Source organism: Carcharodon carcharias, chromosome 3 (assembly GCF_017639515.1).
Source record: "Carcharodon carcharias isolate sCarCar2 chromosome 3, sCarCar2.pri, whole genome shotgun sequence".
In the NCBI taxonomy this organism is placed as follows: domain Eukaryota; kingdom Metazoa; phylum Chordata; class Chondrichthyes; order Lamniformes; family Lamnidae; genus Carcharodon; species Carcharodon carcharias.
This window is the reverse complement of record NC_054469.1, coordinates 5,066,478-5,092,672: the sequence shown is the minus strand read 5'-3', so window position 1 is coordinate 5,092,672 and position 26,195 is coordinate 5,066,478. Positions and strand designations below refer to the sequence as shown.

Below are 26,195 nucleotides of genomic sequence, written 5' to 3'. Positions count from 1 at the left end.
GTCGGAGAGTCAGTACTGAGGGAGTGCCGCACTGTCAGAGGGTCAGTACTGAGGTAGCGCCGCACTGTCGTAGGGTCAGTACTGAGGGAGTGCCGCACTGTCAGAGGGTCAATACTGAGGGAGTGCTGCACTGTCGGAGAGTCAGTACTGAGGGAGCGCAGCACTGTCAGAGGGTCAGTACTGAGGGAGAGCTGCACTGTCAGAAGCTCAGTACTGAGGGAGTGCTGCACTGTCAGAGGGTCAGTACTGAGGGAGTGCTGCACTGTCGGAGGGTCAGTACTGAGTGAGCGCCGCACTGTCAGAGGGTCAGTACTGAGGGAGTACCGCACTGTCAGAGGGTCAGTACTGAGGGAGTGCTGCACTGTCAGAGGGTCAGTACTGAGGGAGTGCCGCACTGTCAGAGGGTCAGTACTGAGGGAGTGCTGAACTGTCAGGGGGTCAGTACTGAGGGAGTGCTGCACTGTCAGAGGGTCATTACTGAGGGAGTCCTGCACTGTCAGAGGGTCAGTACTGAGGGAGTGCCGCACTGTCAGAGGGTCAGTACTGAGGGAGTGCCGCACTGTCAGAGGGTCAGTACTGAGGGAGTGCTGCACTGTCAGAGGGTCAGTACTGAGGGAGTGCTGCACTGTCGGAGGGCCAGTACTGAGGGAGTTCTGCACTGTCAGAGGGTCAGTACTGAGGGAGTGCTGCACTGTCAGACGGTCAGTACTGAGGCAGTGCTGCACTGTCAGAGGGTCATTACTGAGGGAGTGCCGCACTGTCAGAGGGTCATTACTGAGGGAATGCCGCACTGTCAGAGGGTCAGTACTGAGGGAGTGCTGCACTGTCAGAGGGTCAGTACTGAGGGAGTGCTGCACTGTCAGAGGGTCAGTACTGAGGGAGTGCCGCACTGTCAGAGGGTCAGTACTGAGGGAGTGCTGCACTGTCAGAGGGTCAGTACTGAGGGAGTCCTGCACTGTCAGAGGGTCTGTACTGAGGGAGTGCTGCACTTTCAGAGAGTCAGTACTGAGGGAGTGCTGCACTGTCAGAGGGTCAGTACTGAGTGAGCGCCGCACTGTCAGAGGGTCAGTACTGAGGGAGTACCGCACTGTCAGAGGGTCAGTACTGAGGGAGTGCTGCACTGTCAGAGGGTCAGTACTGAGGGAGTGCTGCACTGTCAGAGGGTCAGTACTGAGGGAGTGCTGCACTGTCAGAGGGTCAGTACTGAGTGAGCGCCGCACTGTCAGAGGGTCAGTACTGAGGGAGTACCGCACTGTCAGAGGGTCAGTACTGAGGGAGTGCTGCACTGTCAGAGGGTCAGTACTGAGGGAGTGCTGCACTGTCAGAGGGTCAGTACTGAGGGAGCTCCGCACTGTCAGAGGGTCAGTACTGAGGAAGTGCAGCACTGTCAGAGTGTCAGTACTGAGGGAGTGCCGCGCTTTCGGAGGGTCAGTACTGAGGGAGTGCCGCACTGTCAGAGGGTCATTACTGAGGGAGTGCTGCACTGTCAGAGGGTCATTACTGAGGGAATGCCGCACTGTCAGAGGGTCAGTACTGAGGGAGTGCTGCACTGTCAGAGGGTCAGTACTGAGGGAGTGCTGCACTGTCAGAGGGTCAGTACTGAGGGAGTGCCGCACTGTCAGAGGGTCAGTACTGAGGGAGTGCTGCACTGTCAGAGGGTCAGTACTGAGGGAGTGCTGCACTGTCAGAGGGTCAGTACTGAGGGAGTGCTGCACTGTCAGAGGGTCAGTACTGAGGGAGTGCCGCACTGTCAGAGGGTCAGTACTGAGGGTGTGCTGCACTGTCGGAGGGTCAGTACTGAGGGAGTCCTGCACTGTCAGAGGGTCAGTACTGAGGGAGTGCCGCACTGTCAGAGGGTCAGTACTGAGGGAGTCCTGCACTGTCAGAGGGTCTGTACTGAGGGAGTGCTGCACTTTCAGAGAGTCCGTACTGAGGGAGTGCTGCACTGTCAGAGGGTCAGTACTGAGTGAGCGCCGCACTGTCAGAGGGTCAGTACTGAGGGAGTACCGCACTGTCAGAGGGTCAGTACTGAGGGAGTGCTGCACTGTCAGAGGGTCAGTACTGAGGGAGTGCTGCACTGTCAGAGGGTCAGTACTGAGTGAGCGCCGCACTGTCAGAGGGTCAGTACTGAGGGAGTACCGCACTGTCAGAGGGTCAGTACTGAGGGAGTGCTGCACTGTCAGAGGGTCAGTACTGAGGGTGTGCTGCACTGTCAGAGGGTCAGTACTGAGGGAGCTCCGCACTGTCAGAGGGTCAGTACTGAGGAAGTGCAGCACTGTCATAGGGTCAGTACTGAGGGAGTGCTGCACTGTCAGAGTGTCAGTACTGAGGGAGTGCCGCGCTTTCGGAGGGTCAGTACTGAGGGAGTGCCGCACTGTTTGATGACATTTTTGTCTGGTGACAGGTTAAACCTGTCGGCCTCTCGTGTTGACAGAAACAAATTCTCCTGGTCTTTTCAAACTAGAGTATGCGCTTCAGCGATGTTGTTGAAACTGCTCAATTCCCAGCTCCTGCTGCTCCCTCACTCTCCTCGTGCTCGTGGATGGGGAGATGGGCAGCAGTGGGGCGGGGAGAGTCCTTGTGATAAAGACTGACCTGTATCTGAATCTTTCTCTCCAGGGCCATCCTCTATCTGTCAGGGATAATGCTGGCTGGACTCCTCTTCATGAAGCTTGCAATCATGGCCACGTTGGTAAGACACTTTCAAACACTGCGCCAGGAAGCAGTGTGAGTGTGACAACCCAGGAGTGTGTGCCGACACCTCACTGGATGACCACCATGTCCTGAGTGTGTCCCGGCCGCTGTGGAGAGGTTTTAGGCCCTAGTCCAGTGTTCTAATAGATGTGAAATTGTCCTATCTTCATCCAGCTCCTCTGGTGTTAACCTCATGGACTTAATCTGCACCAAAATGTCTCCACTGACCAGGATAGAGAGATGGAGGCTATTTTTTTTCAATTCATTCACGGGATGTGAGCTTCGCTGGCTGGGCCAGCATTTATTGCCCATCCCTAGTTGCCCTTGAGAAGGTGGTGGTGAGCTGCCTTCTTGAACCGCTGCAGTCCATGTGGTGTAGGTACACCCACAGTGCTGTTAGGGAGGGAGTTCCAGGATTCTGACCCAGCAACAGTGAAGGAACGGCGATATATTTCCAAGTCAGGATGGTGAGTGACTTGGAGGGGAACTTCCAGGTGGTGGTGTTCCCATCTATCTGCTGCCCTTGTCCTTCTGGATGGTAGTGGTCGTGGGTTTGGAAGGTGCTGTCTAAGGAGCCTTGGTGAGTTCCTGCAGTGCATCTTGTAGATGGTACACACACTGCTGCTACTGTGTGTCGGAGTGGAGGGAGTGAATGTTTGTGGATGGGGTGCTAATCAAGCGGGCTGATTTGTTCTGGATGGTGTCAAGCTTCTTGAGTGTTGTGGGAGCCGCACTTATCCAGGCAATTGGAGAGTATTCCATCACACTCCTGAGTTGTGCCTTGTAGATGGTGGACAGGCTTTGGGGAGACAGGAGGTGAGTTACTCACTGCAGGATTCCCAGCCTCTGACCCGCTCTTGTAGCCACAGTATTTATATGGCTGGTCCAGTTCAGTTTCTGGTCAATGGTAACCCCCAGGATGTTGATAGTAGGGAGATTCAGTGATGGTAATATCATTGAATGTCAAGCAGTGATGGTTGGATTCTCTCTTGTTGGAGATGGTCATTGCCTGACACTTGTGTGGCGTGAATGTTACTTGCCACTTGTCAGCCCAAGCCTGGATATTGTCCAGGTCTTGCTGCATTTGGACATGGACTGCTTCAGTATCTGAGGAGTCACAAATGGTGCTGAACATTGTGCAATCATCAGCGAACATCCCCACTTCTGACCTTATGATGAAGGAAGGTCATTGATGAAACAGCTGAAGATGGTTGGGTTGAGGTCACTACCCTGAGGAACTCCTGCAGTGATGTCCTGGAACTGAGATGACTGACCTCCAACAACCACAACCATCTTCCTTTGTGCTAGGTATGACTCCAACCAGCGGAGAGTTTTCCCCCGATTCCCATTGACTCCAGTTTTGCTAGGGCTCCTTGATGCCACACTCGGTCAAATGCTGCCTTGATGTCAAGGGCAGTCACTCTCACCTCACCTCAGGAGTTCAGCTCTTTTGTCCATGTTTGACCCAAGGCTGTCATGAGGTCAGGAGCTGAGTGGCCCTGGCAGAACCCAAACTGGGCATCAGTGAGCAGGTTATTGCTAAGTAATATCACTGTTGATGACCCCTTCCATTACTTTACTGATGATGGAGAGTAGACTAATGGGGTTGCAATTTGCTGGGTTGGATTTGTCCTGCTTTTTGTGTACAGGACATACCTGGGCAATTTTCCACATAGCCGGGTAGATGCCAGTGTTGTAGCTGTACTGGAACAGCTTGGCTTGGGGTGCAGCAAGTTCTGGAGCACAAGTCTTCAGTACTATTGCTGGAATATTGTCAGGGCCCATAGCCTTTGCAGTATCCAGTGCCTTCAGCTGTTTCTTGGTATCACGTGGAGTGAATCGAATTAGCTGAAGACTGGCATCTGTGATGCTGGGGCCATGGGGGATGTGGGCTTCGCTGGCTTGGCCAGCATTTATTGCCCATCCTTAATGCCCTTGTTTAGAGGGCATTTAAGAGTCAACCACATCCATGTACGATTTTAAAAAAACAATCTTCATCCAGAAGTGCCGAGTGGATGATTCATTTCAGCCTCCTCCGAGGGTCCCCAGCATCACAGGTGCCAGTCTTCAGACAATTCCATTCACTCCATGTGATATCAAGAAATGGCTGAAGATTGTAGCAAACGCTTCAGCCTTATCTTTCGCACTGATGTGCTGGGCTCCTCCATCATTGAGGATGGGGATATTTGTGGAGCCTCCTCCTCCAGTGAGTTGTTTAATTGTCCACCACCATTCACGACTGGATGTAGCAGGACTGCAGAGCTTAGATCTGATCTGTTCATTGTGGGATCGCTAAGCTCTGTCTATCACTTGCTGCTTATGCTGTTTGGTATGCAAGTAGTCCTGTGTTATAGCTTCACTGGGTTGACACCTCATTTTTAGGTGTGCCTGGTGCTGCTCCTGACATGCCCTCCTGCTCTCTTCATTGAACCAGGGTTGATCCCTTGGTTTGATGGTAATGGTAGAGTGGGGGATATGCCAGCCATGAGGTTACAGATTGTGTTCGAGTACAATTCTGCTGCTGCTGATGGCCCACAGCACCTCATGGATGCCCAGTCTTGAGTTGCTAGATCTGTTTGAAATCTATCCCATTTAGCACGGTGGTAGTGCCACACAACACGATGGAGGGTGTTCTCAATGTGAAGGAGGGACTTCATCTCCACAACGACTCTGTGGTGGTCACTCCTACCGATACTGTCATGCTTTTCCCCCTCTTGTTGGTTCCCTCACCACCTGCTGCAGACCCAGCCTAGCAGCTATGTCCTTTAGGACTCTGCCAGCTTGGTCAGTAGTAGTGCTACCGAGCCACTGTTGGTGATGGACATTGAAGTCCCCCACCCAGAGTACATTCTGCACCCTTGCCACCCTCAGTGCTTCCTCCAAGTGATGTTCAACGTGGAGGAGCATTGATTCATCAGCTGAGGGAGGATGGTACGTGGTAATCAGCAGGAGGTTTCCTTGCCCATGTTTGACCTGATGCCATGAGACTTGATGGGATCTGGAGTCGATGTTGAGGACTCCCAGGGTAACTCCCTCCTGACTGTATCCCATTGTGTCCCCACCTCTGCTGGGTCTGTCCTGCCGGTGGGACAGGACATACCCAGGGATGGTGATGGTGGTGTCTGGGACATTATCTGTAAGGTATGATTCCGTGAGGATAACTATGTCAGGCTGTTGCTGGACTATTCTGTGGGACAGCTCTCCCAATTTTGACACAAGCCTCCAGATGTTAGTAAGGGGGACTTTGCAGGTTTGACAGGGCTGAGATTGCCGTTGTCGTTTCCGATGCCTAGGTGGATGCCGGGTGGTCTGTCCGGTTTCAGTCCTTTGGAAAGCTGTTTAAGGCCTAGACCTCGATGTGTGGAGGATCCTGAAACACCTCCCGAGGTTGAGGTACCACACCGATCAGAAATCCAACTGTGTTTCTCGGGTGAGATGAAGGATCCCGGATTTTGCTTTTGGAATGCTCATGTCTATGTAAAGGGTCACCTCACCAATTTGAAGTTGGACACGGGAGCCAGTGTGACATTGCTCTTGGATCAGGACCCGTGGCTGAAAGACCTCTGGCCACGGACGACAGACACATAACTCCAAGTCCCAGAGGAAACCGTTCTCGGTCATCGGCTTGATCCCAGAATCACTCCAGCGTGGCGACAAGCAAATAGGAGATTTTGTACACCATCCGCAGCCAATCCCTTTCTCTATTGAGCAGTGTTGCCCTTATCCTCCTCAACATGGCTGAATACATCAAAACAACCTCTGTCATCAACCACACGGAATGACAGGATCCTGCAAGGTCCAGCAGGACAGATACACTCGGCTGGAACTTCAGCTCGGAATTGCCTTTACGCTTTGCAGAGACGGTTAGTCCAACTGCTGTGTAGATGATGGCGGAAGCTCCTCTCTGACTGACTCACCGAACCCTCCAGATGACAAGCGACGTACTCGGAGCAGCTGGTACACAGGAGAACAATGAGCCCGGACCTTGGAGTCCAACAGTTGCTGTCACAGAACCAGCAAAAACCACAGCAATGAAACTGCTGTGTTCACCTGGAACACACGGAAATGAAACTGCCGTGTTCACCTGGAACACACGGAAATGAAACTGCCGTGTTCACCTGGAACACACGGAAATGAAACTGCCGTGTTCACCTGGAACACACGGAAATGAAACTGCCGTGTTCACCTGGAACACAAGGAAATGAAACAGCCGTGTTCACCTGGAACACACGGAAATGAAACAGCCGTGTTCACCTGGAACACACGGAAATGAAACTGCCGTGTTCACCTGGAACACACGGAAATGAAACTGCCGTGTTCACCTGGAACACTCGGCAGGAAATCGATGCTGGAGCAGGAGAGCAACGACTACCAACTCATCAAAGCACAGGTCAGCGAGCCACAATGGAAGCCAAACTGTAGGTTGCGCTCATGGATGAGGAATGTTCAAACACGAAGCAGCTCCATCTTCATCTCCCAGGAAGATCATGGAGGTTTCCCCAGAGCCAAAAATGCCTCGGTCCACCCTATGAGTGCACGGAGTGCACATTCCCTTTGGAAAGAACAGGACAAACTGTCCGAACTATGCAAACGGGTTGTCGATGAAGAGAAATTCAACTGGAAGGAGCCCAAGAACTGAATCCATGGGGAAGACCAAACGCCAGAAAGACAGAATTCTATGATTTCAACTCTGAACCAACAAAGTGCGCCCAAAAGCAAATGAGCCCACCATCCCTCCAACTCCTCCAAACATGACCAGAACACAATCTGGAATAATAGCCAAGCCTCTAGACCATTTGGGAGTTATAGACTTGGGGGATGGTGGTAGGGGTGGGGCGTGAGAAGGGGTAGCATATAAAGAAAGATTGTATTGTTTATATGTTGGTAAAGAATTGGAGGGAGGTGTAGTATAAGGGTGTTCAGCATAGCCAGGGTTAATGGGGGACTGGACAACAGTTCCACCCACATTATGAAGTAGAGAGTCACATGATAGTTGATTGTGTGTAGGGGGAGTCTGAGAGAAGTTGGTAAGAACATAATACCTAGTTAGGGCTACAGATATGCATATCCTGTGTTAACCATAAACACTTTGTGCACACAAAAGCCTCCCGACCTCTTGGTGAGGCACAAAACAACCTCACAACAGCCAAATCCTGGAAGCGGAGCGCATACACAACATGAGTGATCAAGCTGTGTGTTTTCCGGCAAAGTTGTGGTTGTGGGGTGTATCATACTAAAACCAGAGCTTCTGATGGGTTTACATGGACAGCAACAGAATACACAAACCCAAGGAGCTTTTTGAAAGGTAGACGAAACGATTCGGGCCATGGTTCCCAATTCTGGGTGCCCAAAGGATGTGAAAGGGGAGGGTAAAGGGGGTGGGGGATGGGTAGTGGAGATAAGGGGCCTGGAAACAGGAGAAGCAACAAGGCCCATGACTTCTCACACTGACCACCATCACTCTCGTGTGGGACAGCCTGAATGGACCACGTAGAAGCTGCCAATGTGCCATTGTTCAAATGTTTGTATATCCAGAATAATACAATGTGAACCATGGAAGGTCTGGGAATTATGAATGCTGTTTTGTGTTTACAGAAATTGTCCGCCTGCTCCTGGATTCCGGAGCCCCTGTCAACAGTTCAGATGACACAATGTGTGAGGGAATCTCCCCGCTCCACGATGCTTTAACTAACGGACAGCTGGAGGTGGCAGAGCTGCTGATCGATAGAGGAGCATATCTGACAATCCGAGATAGTGAGGTGAGCAACTCAGTATCTAACCCCGTGCTGTACCTGTCCTGGGAACGTTTGATGGGGACGGTATAGAGGGAGCCTTACTCTGTATCTAACCCCGTGCTGTACCTGTCCTGGGAGTGTTTGATGGGGACAGTGTAGAGGAAGCTTTACTCTCTATCTAACCCTGTGCTGTACCTGTCCTGGGAGTGTTTGATTGGGTCAGTGTAGAGGGAGATTTACTCTGTATCTAACCCCGTGCTGTACCTGTCCTGGGAGTGTTTGATGGGGACAGTGTAGAGGGAGATTTACTCTGTATCTAACCCCGTGCTGTACCTGTCCTGGGAGTGTTTGATGGGGACAGTGTAGAGGGAGATTTACTCTGTATCTAACCCCGTGCTGTACCTGTCCTGGGAGTGTTTGATGGGGACAGTGTAGAAGGAGATTTGCTCTGTATCTAACCCCGTGCTGTACCTGTCCTGGGAGTGTTTGATGGGGACAGTGTAGAGGGAGATTTACTCTGTATCTAACCCCGTGCTGTACCTGTCCTGGGAGTGTTTGATGGGGACAGTGTAGAGGGAGTTTTACTCTGTATCTAACTTTGTGCTGTACCTGTCCTGGGAGTGTTTGATGGGGACAGTGTAGAGGGAGATTTACTCTGTATCTAACCCCGTGCTGTACCTGTCCTGGGAGTGTTTGATGGGGACAGTGTAGAGGGAGTTTTACTCTGTATCTAACTTTGTGCTGTACCTGTCCTGGGAGTGTTTGATGGGGACAGTGTAGAGGGAGATTTACTCTGTATCTAACCCCGTGCTGTACCTGTCCTGGGAGTGTTTGATGGGGACAGTGTAGAGGGAGTTTTACTCTGTATCTAACTTTGTGCTGTACCTGTCCTGGGAGTGTTTGATGGGGACAGTGTAGAGGGAGATTTACTCTGTATCTAACCCCGTGCTGTACCTGTCCTGGGAGTGTTTGATTGGGTCAGTGTAGAGGGAGATTTACTCTGTATCTAACCCCGTGCTGTAACTGTCCTGGGAGTGTTTCATGGGGACAGTATGGAGGGAGCCTTACTCTGTATCTAACCCCGTGCTGTACCTGTCCTGGGAGTGTTTGATGGGGACAGTGTAGAGGGAGATTTACTCTGTATCTAACTGCATGCTGTACCTGTCCTGGAAGTGTTTGATGGGGACAGTGTAGAGGGAGATTTACTCTGTATCTAACCCCGTGCTGTACCTGTCCTGGGAGTGTTTGATGGGGACAGTGTAGAGGGAGATTTACTCTGTATCTAACTCCATGCTGTACCTGCCCTGGGAGTGTTTGATGGGGACAGTGTAGAGGGAGATTTACTCTGTATCTAACCTCGTGCTGTACCTGTCCTGGGAGTGTTTGATGGGGACAGTGTAGAGGGAGATTTACTCTGTATCTAACCCCGTGCTGTACCTGTCCTGGGAACGTTTGATGGGGACAGTATGGAGGGAGCCTTACTCTGTATCTAACCCCGTGCTGTACCTGTCCTGGGAGTGTTTGATGGGGACATTGTAGAGGGAGCTTTACTCTGTATCTAACCCCGTGCTGTACCTGTCCTGGGAGTGTTTGATGGGGACAGTGTAGAGGGAGCTTTACTCTGTATCTAACCCCGTGCTGTACCTGTCCTGGGAGTGTTTGATGGGGACAGTATGGAGGGAGCCTTACTCTGTATCTAACCCCGTGCTGTACCTGTCCTGGGAGTGTTTGATGTGGACAGTGTAGAGGAAGCTTTACTCTGTATCTAACCCCGTGCTGTACCTGTCCTGGGAATGTTTGATGGGGACAGTGTAGAGGGAGATTTACTCTGTATCTAACCCCGTGCTGTACCTGTCCTGGGAGTGTTTGATGGGGACAGTGTAGAGGGACCTTTACTCTGTATCTAACCCCGTGCTGTACCTGTCCTGGGAGTGTTTGATGGGGACAGTGTAGAGGAAGTTTTACTCTGTATCTAACCCCGTGCTGTACCTGTCCTGGGAGTGTTTGATGGGGACAGTGTAGAGGGAGATTTACTCTGTATCTAACCCCGTGCTCTACCTGGCCTGGGAGTGTTTGATGGGGACAGTGTAGAGGAAGTTTTACTCTGTATCTAACCCCGTGCTGTACCTGTCCTGGGAGTGTTTGATGGGGACGGTGTAGAGGGAAATTTACTCTGTATCTAACCCCGTGTTATACCTGTCCTGGGAGTGTTTGATAGAGACAGTGTAGAGGGTGCTTTACTCTGTATCTAACCCCGTGCTGTCCCTGTCCTGGGAGTGTTTGATGGGGACGGTGTAGAGGGAGCTTTACTCTGTATCTAACCCCGTGTTGTACCTGTCCTGGGAGTGTTTGATGGGGACAGTGTAGAGGGAAATTTACTCTGTATCTAACCCCGTGTTGTACCTGTCCTGGGAGTGTTTGATGGGGACAGTGTAGAGGGAGTTTTACTCTGTATCTAACCCCGTGCTGTACCTGTCCTGGGAGTGTTTGATGGGGACAGTGTAGAGGAAGCTTTACTCTGTATCTAACTGCATGCTGTACCTGTCCTGGGAGTGTTTGATGGGGACAGTGTAGAGGAAGCTTTACTCTGTATCTAACCCTTGCTGTACCTGTCCTGGGAGTGTTTGATGGGGACAGTGTAGAGGAAGCTTTACTCTGTATCTAACCCCGTGCTGTACCTGTCCTGTGAGTGTTTGATGGGGACAGTGTAGAGGGAGCTTTACTCTGTATCTAACCCCGTGCTGTACCTGTCCTGGGAGTGTTTGATGGGGACGGTGTAGAGGGAGCTTTACTCTGTATCTAACCCCGTGCTGTACCTGTCCTGGGAGTGTTTGATGGGGACAGTGTAGCTTTACTCTGTATCTAACCCCGTGCTGTACCTGTCCTGGGAGTGTTTGATGGGGACAGTGTAGAGGGAGATTTACTCTGTATCTAACCCCGTGCTGTACCTGTCCTGGGAGTGTTTGATGGGGACAGTGTAGAGGGAGATTTACTCTGTATCTAACCCCGTGCTGTACCTGTCCTGGGAGTGTTTGATGGGGATGGTGTAGAGGGAGATTTACTCTGTATCTAACCCCGTGCTGTACCTGTCCTGGGAGTGTTTGATGGGGACAGTGCAGAGGGAGATTTACTCTGTATCTAACCCCGTGCTGTACCTGTCCTGGGAACGTTTGATGGAGACAGTGTAGAGGGAGATTTACTCTGTATCTAACCCCGTGCTGTACCTGTCCTGGGAGTGTGTGAAGGGTGGTCAGGAAACCTGTATTCCACCATCTCACACGCGCAATTGATAGAAATGATTTGATTGTTGGTGGCGCAGTGTCATTTTGGAATTCCTTTCCACACAGGGTCGAACACCTGCTGACTGTTTAAACCAATGGGGCAGAGAAATTAAACTGGAACCCAGTGCAGAGGCTACACGGAAACATGCAGACATAATGATCACCCTGGACACAGCCTCATCTTACCAGGAGCCCCACATCAACACAACAGCTCAAATGGACACAGGTTGGTAAACTGCAGGACAGACGGAATGAAGAATCTGATTTATACAACGCACTTCTCCACCTCAAAGCACTTTACAGCAGGGGGAGTGTTTGTGAAATATTGTTGCTGCTGTAAAGCAGAGAGCGCACAGTCAGCAGCGCGATCCCACAAACAGCAAGGCAATACCCACCAGATAATCTTGAACTGATTCTTCTTTAGTCATTCATGCGATGTAGGCATCACTGGGAAGGAGCACCAACATTTATTGCCCATCCCTAATTGCCCCTTGAGAAGTTGTTAGTGAGCTGCTTTACAGAATACAACCACATGTCTTGCTTTGGAAGTCTCGTGGCGCAATGGGCAGTGTCCCTACCTCTGGACCAGAAGCTCTGGGCTCGAGTCCCATTTCAGGAGTTGATGGCTGGGCAAGGTGTGTTCATAATGTGGCCAAACAGATTGGCTATCAACCTGTAAATCCTCCCAATATGCCCGATGGTAGGGGGTAAGAGCTGGAGAGTTTCCTGGTCAGCCATGCTGCAGAAGGCAATGGCCAATCACTGCCAAGGATCATCATGGACCAATCCAATGGAAGTCCATGGTCACCAAAACCCTCTTCGGGTGTGATACCTGAAGGAGGAGGCAGCTTGCTTGACCACTTCAGAGGGCAGGTAAGAGTCAACCACATTCCTGTGGGTCTGGAGTCACGTGTGGGCCAGACCGGGTAAGAATGGAAAATTTCCTTCCCTAAAGGACATTAATGAACCAGCTCGGTTTTTGGCACAAATCGGTAGTTTGATGCTCACCATTCCTGGGGTGATGTAATTTGTCTGGGTGTTTATTAAGGAACGTGAACATAGTGTTAGGGCAGCTAGCTTTGTACTCTGACAAGACATGATGCCAGTTATAACATACTGGAACTTAGTGCTCAGATAAACACGTTACAGTTGAGGAGGTTTTGAAGGAAAATGAATCGTTACATAAATTAAATCCAGAGAAATATGTTGTCAGGTTTCCAGCCCTGGGTGACCTGGGAGATATGAAATTAGTCCTTTTTAGTGACTCCTGTCATGGTGACCTTCTGGATGGGTACTCCAGCTGACTTTATCATATTCTCGGTGGGTAAAAATGGAAGGTGTTGGCCTGGGAAGCCAAATAAAAATAAAAAGGGTTGTTAAAAGTACTCTAGCTGCAGAAACACCAGCCCTGGTAGAGGTGATAGAAATGGACTTGACTTATTAAAAGTTCAGAGGGAAATCAAGACAAGGGCATTCTCAGTGGAGTAACATACTGTCATCAATGTGTGTGATTGAGGAAAGGTTAAGGAGTGACTTAGCGCCTGTATATAAAATGTTCGAGAGATTGGCGATCTCCCCTGATAAAACAGGTGGAGGCAAGACCGAATGATCAGACTGCTTTCCCAAAAGGGGGGAATTGCTGGAGGTCCCAGCAGAGTGAAGTCTTGTATTACGTTCTGAAAAAGAGTCATGCGGACTCGTAACACAAACTCTGTTTCTCCATCCACAGGTGCTGCCTGACCTGCTGAGTTTTTCCAGCACTTTCAGTTTTGATTTAAGTCTGGTATTGAGATGGGTTTATATGAAATGGGGAAAGTCCTCTTTTTCTTTCATTAGTTTTGTAATTGTGTGATTAGGTTTGAAAGATTTTATTTAAAGCGAGGATCTGGTATGGTGTGTTAATTATGCTGCTAAGATACAAAGGGCATGGTTCGGTACAAGCAGTAAGTGCACTATTAAAGGGAGACGCCTGGGACACTGCATTAGTCGGTAGGTAGTGGATATATGTATTGCTGCACCCTGTTAAAAGAACTATTATCAAGAAAAGTATTGATGTCTAGTTTTAAACATCAGCTAGCTTGGGAATCAATTTAACACAGCACTCCCTCTGTACTGACCCTCTGACAGTGCAGCACTCCCTCAGTACTGACCCTCTGATAGTGCAGCACTCCCTCAGTACTGACCCTCTGACAGTGCAGTGCTCCCTCAGTACTGACCCTCTGACAGTGCAGCACTCCCTCAGTACTGACCCTCTGACAGTGCTGCACTCCCTCTGTACTGACCCTCTGACAGTGCAGCACTCCCTCAGTACTGACCCTCTGACAGTGCGGCACTCCCTCAGTACTGACCCTCTGACAGTGCGGCACTCCCTCTGTACTGACCCTCTGACAGTGCAGCAGTCCCTCAGTACTGACCCTCTGACAGTGCGGCACTCCCTCAGTACTGACCCTCTGACAGTGCAGCACACCCTCAGTACTGACCCTCTGACAGTGCTGCACTCCCTCTGTACTGACCCTCTGACAGTGCAGCACTCCCTCAGTACTGACCCTCTGATAGTGCAGCACTCCCTCAGTACTGACCCTCTGACAGTGCAGTGCTCCCTCAGTACTGACCCTCTGACAGTGCAGCACTCCCTCAGTACTGACCCTCTGACAGTGCTGCACTCCCTCTGTACTGACCCTCTGACAGTGCAGCACTCCCTCAGTACTGACCCTCTGACAGTGCGGCACTCCCTCAGTACTGACCCTCTGACAGTGCGGCACTCCCTCTGTACTGACCCTCTGACAGTGCAGCAGTCCCTCAGTACTGACCCTCTGACAGTGCGGCACTCCCTCAGTACTGACCCTCTGACAGTGCAGCACTCCCTCAGTACTGACCCTCTGACAGTGCTGCACTCCCTCTGTACTGACCCTCTGACAGTGCAGCACTCCCTCTGTACTGACCCTCTGACAGTGCAGCACTCCCTCAGTACTGACCCTCTGACAGTGCGGCACTCCCTCAGTACTGACCCTCTGACAGTGCGGCACTCCCTCAGTACTGACCCTCTGACAGTGCGGCACTCCCTCAGCACTGACCCTCTGACAGTGCGGCACTCCCTCAGTACTGACCCTCTGACAGTGCGGCACTCCCTCAGCACTGACCCTCTGACAGTGCGGCACTCCCTCAGTACTGACCCTCTGACAGTGCAGCACTCCCTCAGTACTGACCCTCTGACAGTGCAGCACTCCCTCAGTACTGACCCTCTGACAGTGCAGCACTCCCTCTGTACTGACCCTCTGACAGTGCAGCACTCCCTCAGTACTGACCCTCCGACAGTGCAGCACTCCCTCAGTACTGACCCTCTGACAGTGCGGCACTCCCTCAGTCATAAAATCCAGGATGACACACCTGAGTGCAGGACTGAGGGAGTACAGCACTGTCAGAGGGTCAGTACTGAGGGAGTGCTGCACTGTCAGAGGGTCAGTACTGAGGGTGTGCTGCACTGTCAGAAGGTCAGTACAGAGGGAGTGCTGCACTGTCAGAGGGTCAGTACTGAGGGAGTGCTGCACTGTCAGAGGGTCAGTACTGAGGGAGTGCTGCACTGTCAGAGGGTCAGTACTGAGGGAGTGCTGCACTGTCAGAGGGTCAGTACTGAGGGAGTGCTGCACTGTCAGAGGGTCAGTACTGAGGGAGTGCTGCACTGTCAGTGGGTCAGTACTGAGGGAGTGCTGCACTGTCAGAGGGTCAGTACTGAGGGAGTGCTGCACTGTCAGAGGGTCAGTACTCTAGCATGAGACTCTAATCCATAACCACCTGATTCAGAATTCAGTGTGTTAAGTTTATAATAATTTAAATCTTTAGCCGTCGGTGACATCACCATGTGATCTAGGGCACTGATTTGAAAAAGCATTTTTTTTTTATCAGACTTTCAATCTAAAGATGCGGCTGGTGCTAATCTTCAAATCCTTTTATTATTCTATAGGATGTTGATGTCCCATTTAAACAGGTCACTTCCTGTTTGATCCCTCACTTCCTGTTCAGCCTCACGCCTATTTCTTTTATGTGATGATGTTATTCTTGATCTGAATTTGTCTTTTGTGCTCCACGACCAGGACCGAGACCATTCGCCAAGCACTTTCAGTGTCTACACAGCGACTTGTTCGACAGTGAGTGCTCTCCGCCCTCTCGAACCCTGGACTCACCTGACAGCGCTTTGACTTCCTGTCACCAGCCGAGCGGAAGCCATGACGATGGGGAGGGGTTATCCCACCGTCCCTCCAGAGCAGAAGCACATCATAGTTGGAGCTTGTCACAGTCGAGGAAGATCAAGACTGCTGATCCGCCCAAGTCAGCGTTACCCAGGCGGCTTTCGTCAACTCCGGCCAACAGTTGGTCATCGGAGGAGGACGATGACTTCATGCCCTCCCCCAGGCCTTTTAAGAAACGTTGTGTTCGAGAGGAGGGTCCGAGTTTGTCCACTGACCAAACGAGCTCGAAAGCGTCAAGTGAACACAGGACTTCCAACCATCCCTCTACCTCTGTGAAGCAGAGAGAGAAGCCAACAGACCACGCTGCCAAGACAACTTCACCCAAAGGCGGCCAATCCTCGGCGAGCACGAGAAAACCTTCACCCAAAGGCGGCCAATCCTCGGCGAGCACGGGAAATCCTTCACCCAAAGGCGGCCAATCCTCGGCGAGCACGGGAAATCCTTCACCCAAAGGCGGCCAATCCTCGGCGAGCACGAGAAAACCTTCACCCAAAGGCGGCCAATCCTCGGCGAGCACGAAAAATCCTTCACCCAAAGGCGGCCAATCCTCGGCGAGCACGAAAAATCCTTCACCCAAAGGCGGCCAATCCTCGGCGAGCACGAAAAATCCTTCACCCAAAGGCGGCCAATCCTCGGCGAGCACGAAAAATCCTTCACCCAAAGGCGGCCAATCCTCGGCGAGCACGAAAAATCCTTCACCCAAAGGCGGCCAATCCTCGGCGAGCACGAAAATCCTTCACCCAAAGGCGGCCAATCCTCGGCGAGCACGAAGAAACCTTCACCCAAAGGCGGCCAATCCTCGGCGAGCACGAAGAATCCTTCACCCAAATCTAGCCATTCTTCATTGAGGACAACACTTTCATTCAATAAACAGACCAAATGGCCTGTGATTGAGCTACTGTCCAGCGTCACACAGCCGCCATTTCTGGAAAGTGATTGGCCGGATGATGGGAGCTCGGAGGATGATTGGCTGGAAGTTGACCGCAGCATAAATATGGAAGCTTCGAGCCGTCCGGTCCAATCTGTGGCTGTTCCGGTGGTGGGAGTGACCCAGGGCAGTAGTCTGAACCCCAGGGGGAGCAGAGCCAGGACAGCAGACCTTCCCACACAATCTGACACAGGTCCATCCTGGTCTCAACCCCCCGAGAAAACCACCAGCAAGATGCCGACCTGCCTGAGAATGACCAGCCCCCCCACGTCGCAGGTAAACGCACAGCCCATGGACCTGGGGGAGCATTTCCCGACTGGTATTCCAGGAAACATCACACCTTACAACCTCCGCGTTAATAACCCACCCGCTCCACGTTAGTTCTCGTTCAGCTTCGGCATTGGAGAGAAATGTTTGGTTCTTTCATTTAAAACTCTCACCCTCGTTTTGAAATCCCTCCTTGACCCCGCCCCCTCCCTATCTCCGTAATCTCCTCCAGCCCCACAACCGCCCCGAGATATCCGCTCTCCTCTAATTCCGGCCTCCTCACCATTCCCAGTGACCATTGCTGCACCACTGGCGGTCGGGCCTTCAGCTGCCTGGCCCCCACCCTGGAAATCCCTCCCTAAACCCCTCAGCCCCTCGACCTCGCTTTCCTCCTGTAAGACCCTCCTTGACCCGCTGGAGACAGGGCCAATCGTGGCATTCCAGAGGGAGTTAGGCTTTTACCGGAAGAGAGGGAATGTGCAGGGTTAGGGGGAGAAGGTGGGGGAATGGCACCAGGCGCATTGCCCACTTCGGAGAGCCGGTGCAGACGGGATGGGCCGAATGGCCTCCGGTGTGCTGGACCAATCCTCCGATTCTGTAGTTAAAACCTTTAACTCTTTGGCCAAGGCTTCGGCCACCTGACCAAGCATCTCCTCCTGTGGCTTCAGCGTCATTTGTGCTTCATAATGTCCGTGCCGCAGGACGGTTCGTTATGCTAAAGGCGCTACATGAATGTATGTTGTTGTGTTTCATGGTCACCGTCACCTGAGGTGAGATTTTCATTCCTGATTATTTCCCGTCTTCCCAGATTTATTTAACTAACTGAGTTTAAACCGCCCCGGCGGGATTTGTCCTCATGCGTCTGGACTGTTAGTCCGGTAACATCAGCACTGCGCCAACACGCCTCCATCGTTTGCTGTGGATTGAGCTCCGAGGGCCCTGGGAGCTGTCAGCCCTGATTCCGCCTCCACCCGCCAGCCCTGCAGACCCTGTGACCCTGAAGGCGGCTGTAGAAAAGAGATCAACCCCCTGGGATCCGCCTGACCTGTACAGCCCAGCGCAAACCTGCATGGACCAGGCACCCACTGAGTCTAACCTCCGATCCAAGCAGGCAGCCGTCCCTTCTGTCCTTCCGATGCTCGAAATGTTGATGGAATTGAACGGAGATAAGGGTGAGGCGATGCCTTCCAGCGAGGGAAGGCAGTGGCGCAGTGGGATTGTCGCTGGGCTGGTATTCTCTGGGGACCCGGGGTTCAAATCCCACCACAGGAGATGGTGAAATTTGAATTCAGTAAAAATCTGGAGTTAAAAAGTCTGATGGTGACTGGGAAACCACTGTCGATTGTTGCCCTATTTGTGACTCCAGGCCCACGGTAATTGGTTGGGCAATAAACAGGCACGAGGGAAATAGGGATGGGCAATAAATGCTGGCCTAGCTACCAATGCCCATATCCCATGAATGAATATTTAAAAAGAAAAGGAGAGGCAATATAGACTTAATGATACCGTATAAACCTTTGGAGGTGGCGTGGGACAGTGAGAGAGTAATTCGCAAAGGGTATGCTTCATAAATAGAGGCATTGAGTACAACAGCAGGGAAGTAAAGCTCTGGTTAGGCCACAACTAGAGTCATGTGTCCAGTTGAGGGAGGATGTGAGAGTCCTTGAGAGGGTCCGGAGGGGATGTACCAGAATGGCTCCAAGGTTAGGCTGGAGAAGCTAGGCTTGTTCTCCTTGGAGTGAAGGGGATTGAGGCGGAGATTTGATAGGGGTGTATGGGATGATGACAGGTTTAGATCAGGGAGACAAGGAAAAACTACAGGGACTAGGGGACGCAGATTTAGAGGTGAATTTGGACAAGAGATACAGGGGGAATGTGAGGAGGAACATTTTTCCACAGTGAGTGATGGTGACCTGGGAACTTGCTGCCACGAGAGTGGGAGATGCAGAGACTGTTATCACCCATGCAGTTATTTTTAAAAATCCCAGAGGGAAACTTTAAACAACTGTCATAACCTATAATTTTAAGTGTTATGTTTGAGCTGTGACTCCAGATTCAGGAATCAGACCACCAGTTCTCAAAGTTTTACATTAAACTAAATGAAACATTTTATTAATTTACACAGGTTAACATATATATCTACACATGGCTACAAATTACTACAGTCATAACTTTTAACAAATTCCCAAACTGATCTCCATTAAGGCAACAGCAACCCACAGACTTAACCAAACACCAGGCAAAGCATTTTCACCTTACAGATTCAAAATGAGGTTCCTCTCACTGTGGAGCCAGTTGGGGGCTTATAGCTGCCTTTTGATCTCACATTGCCTCTGCTCTGCACACCCAAAAACTACTGAAGTTATACCTACCAGCCCCATTGAACGTTAATTCTCATTGTATCAACAACCTCTGACTAAGCCTCTCTAACAATAAAAGCCCTTTCATAGTACCAACTTTATTAGTAATATAAACATATTGCTTGGTTTCTATAGGTGGGTGTCAGTTTTCACCCCACTCCTTGAACGCTCTATTCAAAAAATGCAAATACACTCTATCTCTCTTACATCTCAAAACTGGTACACATCAAAGCACCCAGACTAGCTGGCTTTAATCCAGTTAGGACACACCCACAGACTAAACCACTATTTTAAAAAAGTATTTTCCAAAATATGATATACATGAATAGCTTCATCACCGAGATGATCAATGATTTCAAAAGGAAACTGGATGGGCACTGGAAGGAAGTAGACCAGAGTGCCGGGCGTTTGGGGGTGCCGGCGGTTTGGGGGTGCCGGGGGTTTGGGGGTGGCGGGGGTGAGAATGACTGGATTGCTACATGGAGAGCTAACATGAGCTCGATGGGGCCATAAGTGACCCTCTGACTCCTTTTCCTCCTGCTCACAGCCCAACATGCAATACACACAGCCGTCATCGTCCCCCCTGATTCGACCAGCCCGGTTTCGAGTGAAGGTCCGAGTTAAGGACCGCGTTAAGGACAAGCTCTTCCTCATTGCTGTTCCTCACAGGTAGGATGGTGGGTCTCGCTCACTGCTGGGGGATTTTAGCTGGTCCGGGGCCCCCACCTTATTGTGGAAGCCAGATAGTTAGAGAGAAAGAGCTGACAGTCTAAGAGCTCTGTTTTTGGTTTTCAGTGACACAGACACGTACACCATCTCGTGGCTGGCAAATGAGGCAGAGGTGAGATATAGCCAAGAGTGTGGCCTGAGACCCCGGCTCTCTCTGACCAGCGACGGAGCCTTACTCTCTCTACATGACCCAATCGTCTACCTTCTCCATGACAACGAGGAGGTGAGCGCTCACCATTACCCCATCTTCCTTCTTTCATCCACACAGATTGTCAATGGACAGATTCAAACTGTGGGAAACACTGTATAAATATGTTGTTTCCTCTGACATTGGTATTTTTTTTGCCAATTGTCCTGATGAGTGCAAGACAAAAAGCTTTGACAAAAAGGTCTCTTTTTTCCAGCAATAACTTATCTATTGTCTCTTTGGAGGCTCCTTATGCCCTCTTCACAATTTACTTTTCTATCTATCTTTGTATTAGCATCAAATTTAGCAACCAGACCATCGGTCCCTTTATCCAGGTCATTTATATAAATTGTAAAAAGTTGAGGCCCAGCACTGATCCCTGTGGCTCACCACTCGTCACATCCTGCCAACCAGAAAATGACACATTTGTGCCAACTCTCTGCTTCCTGTTAACCAACCACTCTTCTATCCAGGCCAATATGTTACCCCCTATACCATGAGCTTTTATTTTCCGCAATAACCTTTGATGTGGCACTTTATCAAATGCCTTCTGGAAATCTAAGTACAGAACATTCACCAGTTCCCCTTTATCCACAGCACATGTGACTCCATCAAAGAATTCCAATAAATTGGTTAAACATGATTTCCCTTTCACAAAACCATGTTGATCCAGCCTGATTACCCTGAATTATTCCAAGTGCCCTGCTGTAACATCTTTAATAATAGCTTCTAATATTTTCCCTATGACAGATGTTAGGCTAACTGGCCTGTGGTTTCCTGCTTTCTGTCTCCCTCCCTTTTTGAATAAAGAAGTTACATTTGCTATTTTCCAATCTAATGGAACCTTCCCCAAATCTAGGGGATTTTGGAAAATTAAAACCACACATCAACTGCCCCACTCGCCACTTCTTTCAAGACCTTAGGGTGAAGTCCCCCCGGACCTGGGGATTTGTCAGCCGCAGCCCCAACAATTTACTCAGTGCCACTTCCCTGGTGATTGTAATTTTCCTGAGTTCCTCCCTCCCTTCCATTTCCTGATTTACAGCTATTTTCGGGATGTTACTGGTATCGTCTATAGTGAAGATTGAAGCAAAATACCTGTTCAATTCATCCACCATCTCCCTACTTTCCATTATCAATTCCCTAGACACACTCTCTATCGGACCAACGCTCACTTTGTTAACTCTTTTCTTATTTAAACATCTTTAAAAACTCTTACTATCTGTTTTTATATTTCAAACTAGTTTTCTTTCGGAATGGTTCCCTCCTTATTAATATTTTAGTCTCTCTTTGTTCGTTATATTCTGTCCAGTTGTCTGACCTGCCACCCATCCTTGTGCAATGATAGGCTTTTTCTTTAAGTCTGATACTACCATTAACTTTTTTAGTTAACCACAGATTGTGGGCTTTTCGCTTGGTATTTTTAGTTAATCACAGATGGTGGGTTTCTCGCTTGGTATTTTTCTTTCTCTTTTGAATGTACCTATTCTGAGTATTCTGAAGTTTCCCTTAAATACCTTTCACCGCATCTCTATTGATCTATCCCAAACCGTATTTGGAAGTTCACTTTAGCTAGCTCCACTTTCATGCCCTCATAATTGCACTTATTTAAGATTAAGATGCTAGTCTTGGACCCACTCTTCTCTCCCTTAAATTGAATGTAAAATTCAATCATATTATGATCGCTGCTACCTCGGGGTGCCTTCACTAGAGGTCATTAATTAATCTCACCTTGTTCCCCACACAGGTCTAGTATAGACTGCTCTGTGATTGGTTCCATGATGTACTGTTCTAAGAAACTATCCCTAAAACGTTCTACAAACTCTTCATCTAAGCTACCTTTTCCCATCTGATTTGTCCAGTTTAGATGTGGATTAAAATCCCCATGATTATCACTATTACCTTTCTGACAAACTCCCATTATTTCTTCCTCTATACCACATCCTATTGTGTGGTTACTGTTAGGAGGGCCTGTACACCGCTCCCACAAGTGGCTTCTTGCCTTTATCATTTCTCATCTCTGCCCAAACTGCTTCTACATCCTGGTGTCCTGAACTTAGGTCACCCCTGCCTACTGTGCTAATGCCATCATTAAATAACAGAGCCGCCCCTCCACCTTTTACTAGCTCCCTGTCCTTTCTAAACGTCTTGTATTCTTCATTGACTGCCGGCAACGTGCTGATCCCAGCAGGGTTCAGGTGTAGACTGTCCCAACGGTACAGATCCCACTTCCCCCAGTACTGCTGCCAGTGCCCCATGAACCAGAACCTACTGCTCCCACACCAGCCTTTGAGCCACACACTTGTCTCTTTAATCTTATTTGCCTTGTGCTAATTTGCATGTGGCTCAGCTAATAATCCAAAGATTATTACCCTTTGAGGTCCTGCTTCTTAATTTGGTGTCTAGCTCCTCATACTGACTATACAGAACATCTTTCCTAGTTCCACCTGGGTCATTGGTACCTGCATGGGCCAGGACAACTGGTCTCCTCCTCCCACTGCATATTCCTCTTCAGCCCCGAGCAGATGTCCTGAACCCTGACACCGGGCAGGCAACACAGCCATCCGGACTCTCGCTCTTTACTGCAGAGAACAGTCCCCCTCACTGTACTATATCCTCAAACCACTACATTCCTTTTTGTTCGCCCCATCTGAATGGTTTCCTGTACCACGTGCCATGGTCAGTCAGCTCATCCATCCTGCTGCCCCCACTCCCATCCAAACAAGATGAAAGGATCCCAAACCTGTTGGAGCATTGCAGAGGCTCCTGCCCTCTGGGTCCCCTTACCTGTCTCACTCGCAGTCACACTCACCTGACCCTGACCACTGACCAAATCAGAGGACCCTGTCCTAGGAGGCGTGACTGCCTCCTGGTACAAAGTGTCCAGGTAACTTTCCCCCTCCATCTTGTGTCGCAGTGTCTGCAGCTCAGCCTCCAGCTCGATGACTCTGAGCCGAAACTTCTCAAGCTGCAAACACTTACTGCAGATGTGCTTGCCCGCCCTGAGTCACAATGGCATTCAGGAGCTCCCACATGCTGCAGCCTTGACACATCACCTCTCCTGCCATCCTTAATATGTCTTTATTAACTACTTAAATAATTTTATTACATTAATTATTTTCCTTTTTTATATATTTTATTGACCTTCCCACCAGTTTGTATGCTATTTTAAACCTCAGGAATAGAATAGACTTTAACCACTTACCAGATACTCACCAAACAGCTAGCTTCTACCCTTGTAGTAGAGCGAGAAACAATTCCTACAAGGTGAGAAATTTAGAAAAGTCAAAAGCAAACTCCCTACATCATCCAGCTCCAGCACTCTGTTCAAAGTCGCACTCCATGCTAAGCCACGCTGAAATATCTGCTGATTCGTCCTTCTCAAACTAAGGAGTGAGCTGACCCCAGTCTCAAAAAAAACTGGTTTAAGCTGCTTTCCTTAATTAGCTAACTTCAGTAGAGCTCTGAATTTAGACAGTAAATTTCAGCTAAATACAAACAAAATTAGGATGTGTCAGACTGGCGAGTTGGCTGGAGTGGGGAGCCATTGTGGGTTAGTTGAGCAGAGAGTTTGATAGGCAGACAGGACTCGGTGCAAGTTAGGGTACAGTTCTGGATGTGTTAAATTTTCCAGGAGCTGGAATATGAAGGGGAGTCCAGAAAAGGGTGGGGGGGGACAGAACCTTCAAAATTCGAGCCAGTCCGTTCAGGGAGGGTGATGTCAGGAAGCACTTCCTCACACACGGGGGAGTGGAAATCTGGAACTCTCTCCCCTAAACTGCTGTGGGTGTTGGGGTGTTTGGGGGTGGTTAACTGGAGCTCTCAACACTGAATAGACAGATTTTTGTAATAAGAATATCGAGGGATGTATATTAAGGAGGGGAAAATAATGTTCAGATACAGAGTAACCATGAGCTCATTGAATGACAGAACAGGCTCGAGGGGCTGAATGGCCTCCTCCTGTTCCTGTGCGTGGATGGTGAATATCTGGTTGGGAGAAAGACATTTAGTAAAACTAGTCGAGGAGTTATACCAGGGTGCTGCTTATCCAGTGTTCTGTCACTTCCTTATCATCCCTCATGAGAAAAGGTGAGAAAGATTTGCATTTCAGTAGCACCTTCCACAACCTCAGGACATCTCAAAACACTCCACAGCCAATGAAGTGTAGCCACTGTTGTAATAGGGGATGACTGAATCCTGGATAAGATTGTGTTGCTAAAGTGGAAGGTTGTGTTCCTGTGTAACAGCCTCCGACTGAATTCAGGAGGCCAGTTCTTGCATAGAGTTTGGCGGTGTCACAGAGACAATGTGTTGTGTGTTTAATGGATGCAGCATTGCCCCAATAGGAGTGGTACTTGCTGCTCCAATAAGAGATGAATGTATTGAGGGATCTCTGGGATGTTTTTCAGGTCCTGGCTGAGGTCCTGTCCTGGGATCTGCCTCCAATCTCTGACAGATACAAGAGGGCCTGTGACAGTCTGGCACTGGGTAAGCAGATAAACTCACAATACAGTGAAAATAATATGTTCCCCACAGGGTTACGCAGAAACTTCAGTGTGCGTCGTCTACGAGATGCACAGCAGCAACTCACCAAGGCTTCTTCCAGGATTTTGACCCAGCGACAGTGAAGGAACGGCGATATATTTCCAAGTCAGGATGGTGAGGGACTTGGAGGGGAACTTCCAGGTGGTGGTGTTCCCGTGGCTTGTGAACCCGAACCTTCCAAACCCAAGACCACTACCATCTAGAAGGACAAGGGCAACAGATAGATGGGAACACCACCACCAGGAGGTTCCCCTCCCAGTCACCCACCATCCTGACTTGGAAATATATCACTGTTCCTTCACTGTCACTGGGTTAAAATCCTGGAACTCCCTCCCTAACAGCACTGTGGGTGTACCTACACCACAGGGATTGCAGCGGTTCAAGAAGGCAGCTCATCACCACCTTCTCAAGGGCAACTAGGGATGGGCAATAAATGCTGGGCCCAGCCAGTGAAGCCCACATCTCATGAATGAATGTTGTAAGAAGACAGGACAGTGCCGATTGGGACGATAATCTTGTTCATGTGTTTGATTGCCTTTAGCTGAAGACCCTTCCATGTCAAAGATCCTTCAACTACAGGAAAGTGGCTCCTCCATTGATTTATCCAACCTGTCCTTGAACACGGAGCACCTGACCCCCATCCTGCGGGCGCTCAAGCTACAGACCACCACCCGCCAACTCTGCCTGTCCGGCAACCGCCTGGGCGACGCTGCCGTGGATGAGCTGCTGGCCAGCCTGGTGACCATGCCCAACCTGACCCTGCTGGACCTCTCGTCCAATCAGATCACACATGAAGGCCTGAGGAAGCTGTGTGAGCCCAGCGCACCCTCCAGGGAATCCCCCTTTCAGGTTTGAGATGGCACCGGTATCTGCATAATGGTCTGGACACCCTCCGCGTGATGAAATAGTTTCTGCCTGTCAAATCCCTTTAGCAAGAGAGGGTACAGAGGAGGTTGGCGAGGCTGGTTCCAGGGACGGGTCGGGGGGGGTGGAGTTCAGTGATGCACAGAGAATGGAGAAGCTGGGATTGTTCTCCTTAGGGCAAAGAAGGTTAAGGAGAGATTTAATTGAGGCGTTCAAACCCATGAAGAGATTTGATGAAGTAAGTAAGGAGAAAGTTAGTGGGGAGGGTGGAAATAATTTGACAGATCTTTCAAATAGATCAGGGCCATGATGGGCCGAGTGGCCTGTTTCTGTGCTGTATAATTCTAAAGTAAACACC

The 26,195-nt window shown here is 50.0% G+C and overlaps 2 protein-coding genes across 2 annotated transcripts in view; both read left to right on the top strand.

Moving 5' to 3' along the window:
- The first annotated feature begins 2,622 nt into the window (after positions 1-2,622).
- Positions 2,623-16,814, top strand: LOC121276419 (nascent polypeptide-associated complex subunit alpha, muscle-specific form-like). The gene is made up of 4 exons (XM_041184774.1): positions 2,623-2,692; positions 8,290-8,453; positions 11,777-11,936; positions 15,802-16,814. The coding sequence occupies exons 2-4, from the start codon at positions 8,346-8,348 to the stop codon at positions 16,803-16,805; spliced, it is 1,272 nt and encodes a 423-aa protein (XP_041040708.1). The 5' UTR covers positions 2,623-2,692; positions 8,290-8,345; the 3' UTR covers positions 16,806-16,814.
- LOC121276418 (tonsoku-like protein) overlaps positions 16,814-26,195 on the top strand; it is a 52,927-nt gene continuing 43,545 nt past the window's right edge. The window contains exons 1-5 of the mRNA XM_041184773.1: positions 16,814-17,161; positions 20,060-20,181; positions 20,308-20,464; positions 24,838-24,916; positions 25,515-25,822. Of these exons, the coding sequence (XP_041040707.1) occupies positions 16,952-17,161; positions 20,060-20,181; positions 20,308-20,464; positions 24,838-24,916; positions 25,515-25,822 (876 nt within the window). The 5' untranslated portion in view covers positions 16,814-16,951. The remainder of the gene's footprint in view (positions 17,162-20,059; positions 20,182-20,307; positions 20,465-24,837; positions 24,917-25,514; positions 25,823-26,195) is intronic.

Excerpts from the sequence above, each read along its gene's own strand:
- LOC121276419 (XM_041184774.1), top strand. The coding sequence starts at position 8,346 with ATGTGTGAGGGAATCTCCCCGCTCCACGATGCTTTAACTAACGGACAG. Across the intron at positions 8,454-11,776 it reads TGACAATCCGAGATAGTGAG|GGTCGAACACCTGCTGACTG; the intron begins GTGAGCAACTCA and ends CTTTCCACACAG. Across the intron at positions 11,937-15,801 it reads AACAGCTCAAATGGACACAG|GACCGAGACCATTCGCCAAG; the intron begins GTTGGTAAACTG and ends CTCCACGACCAG.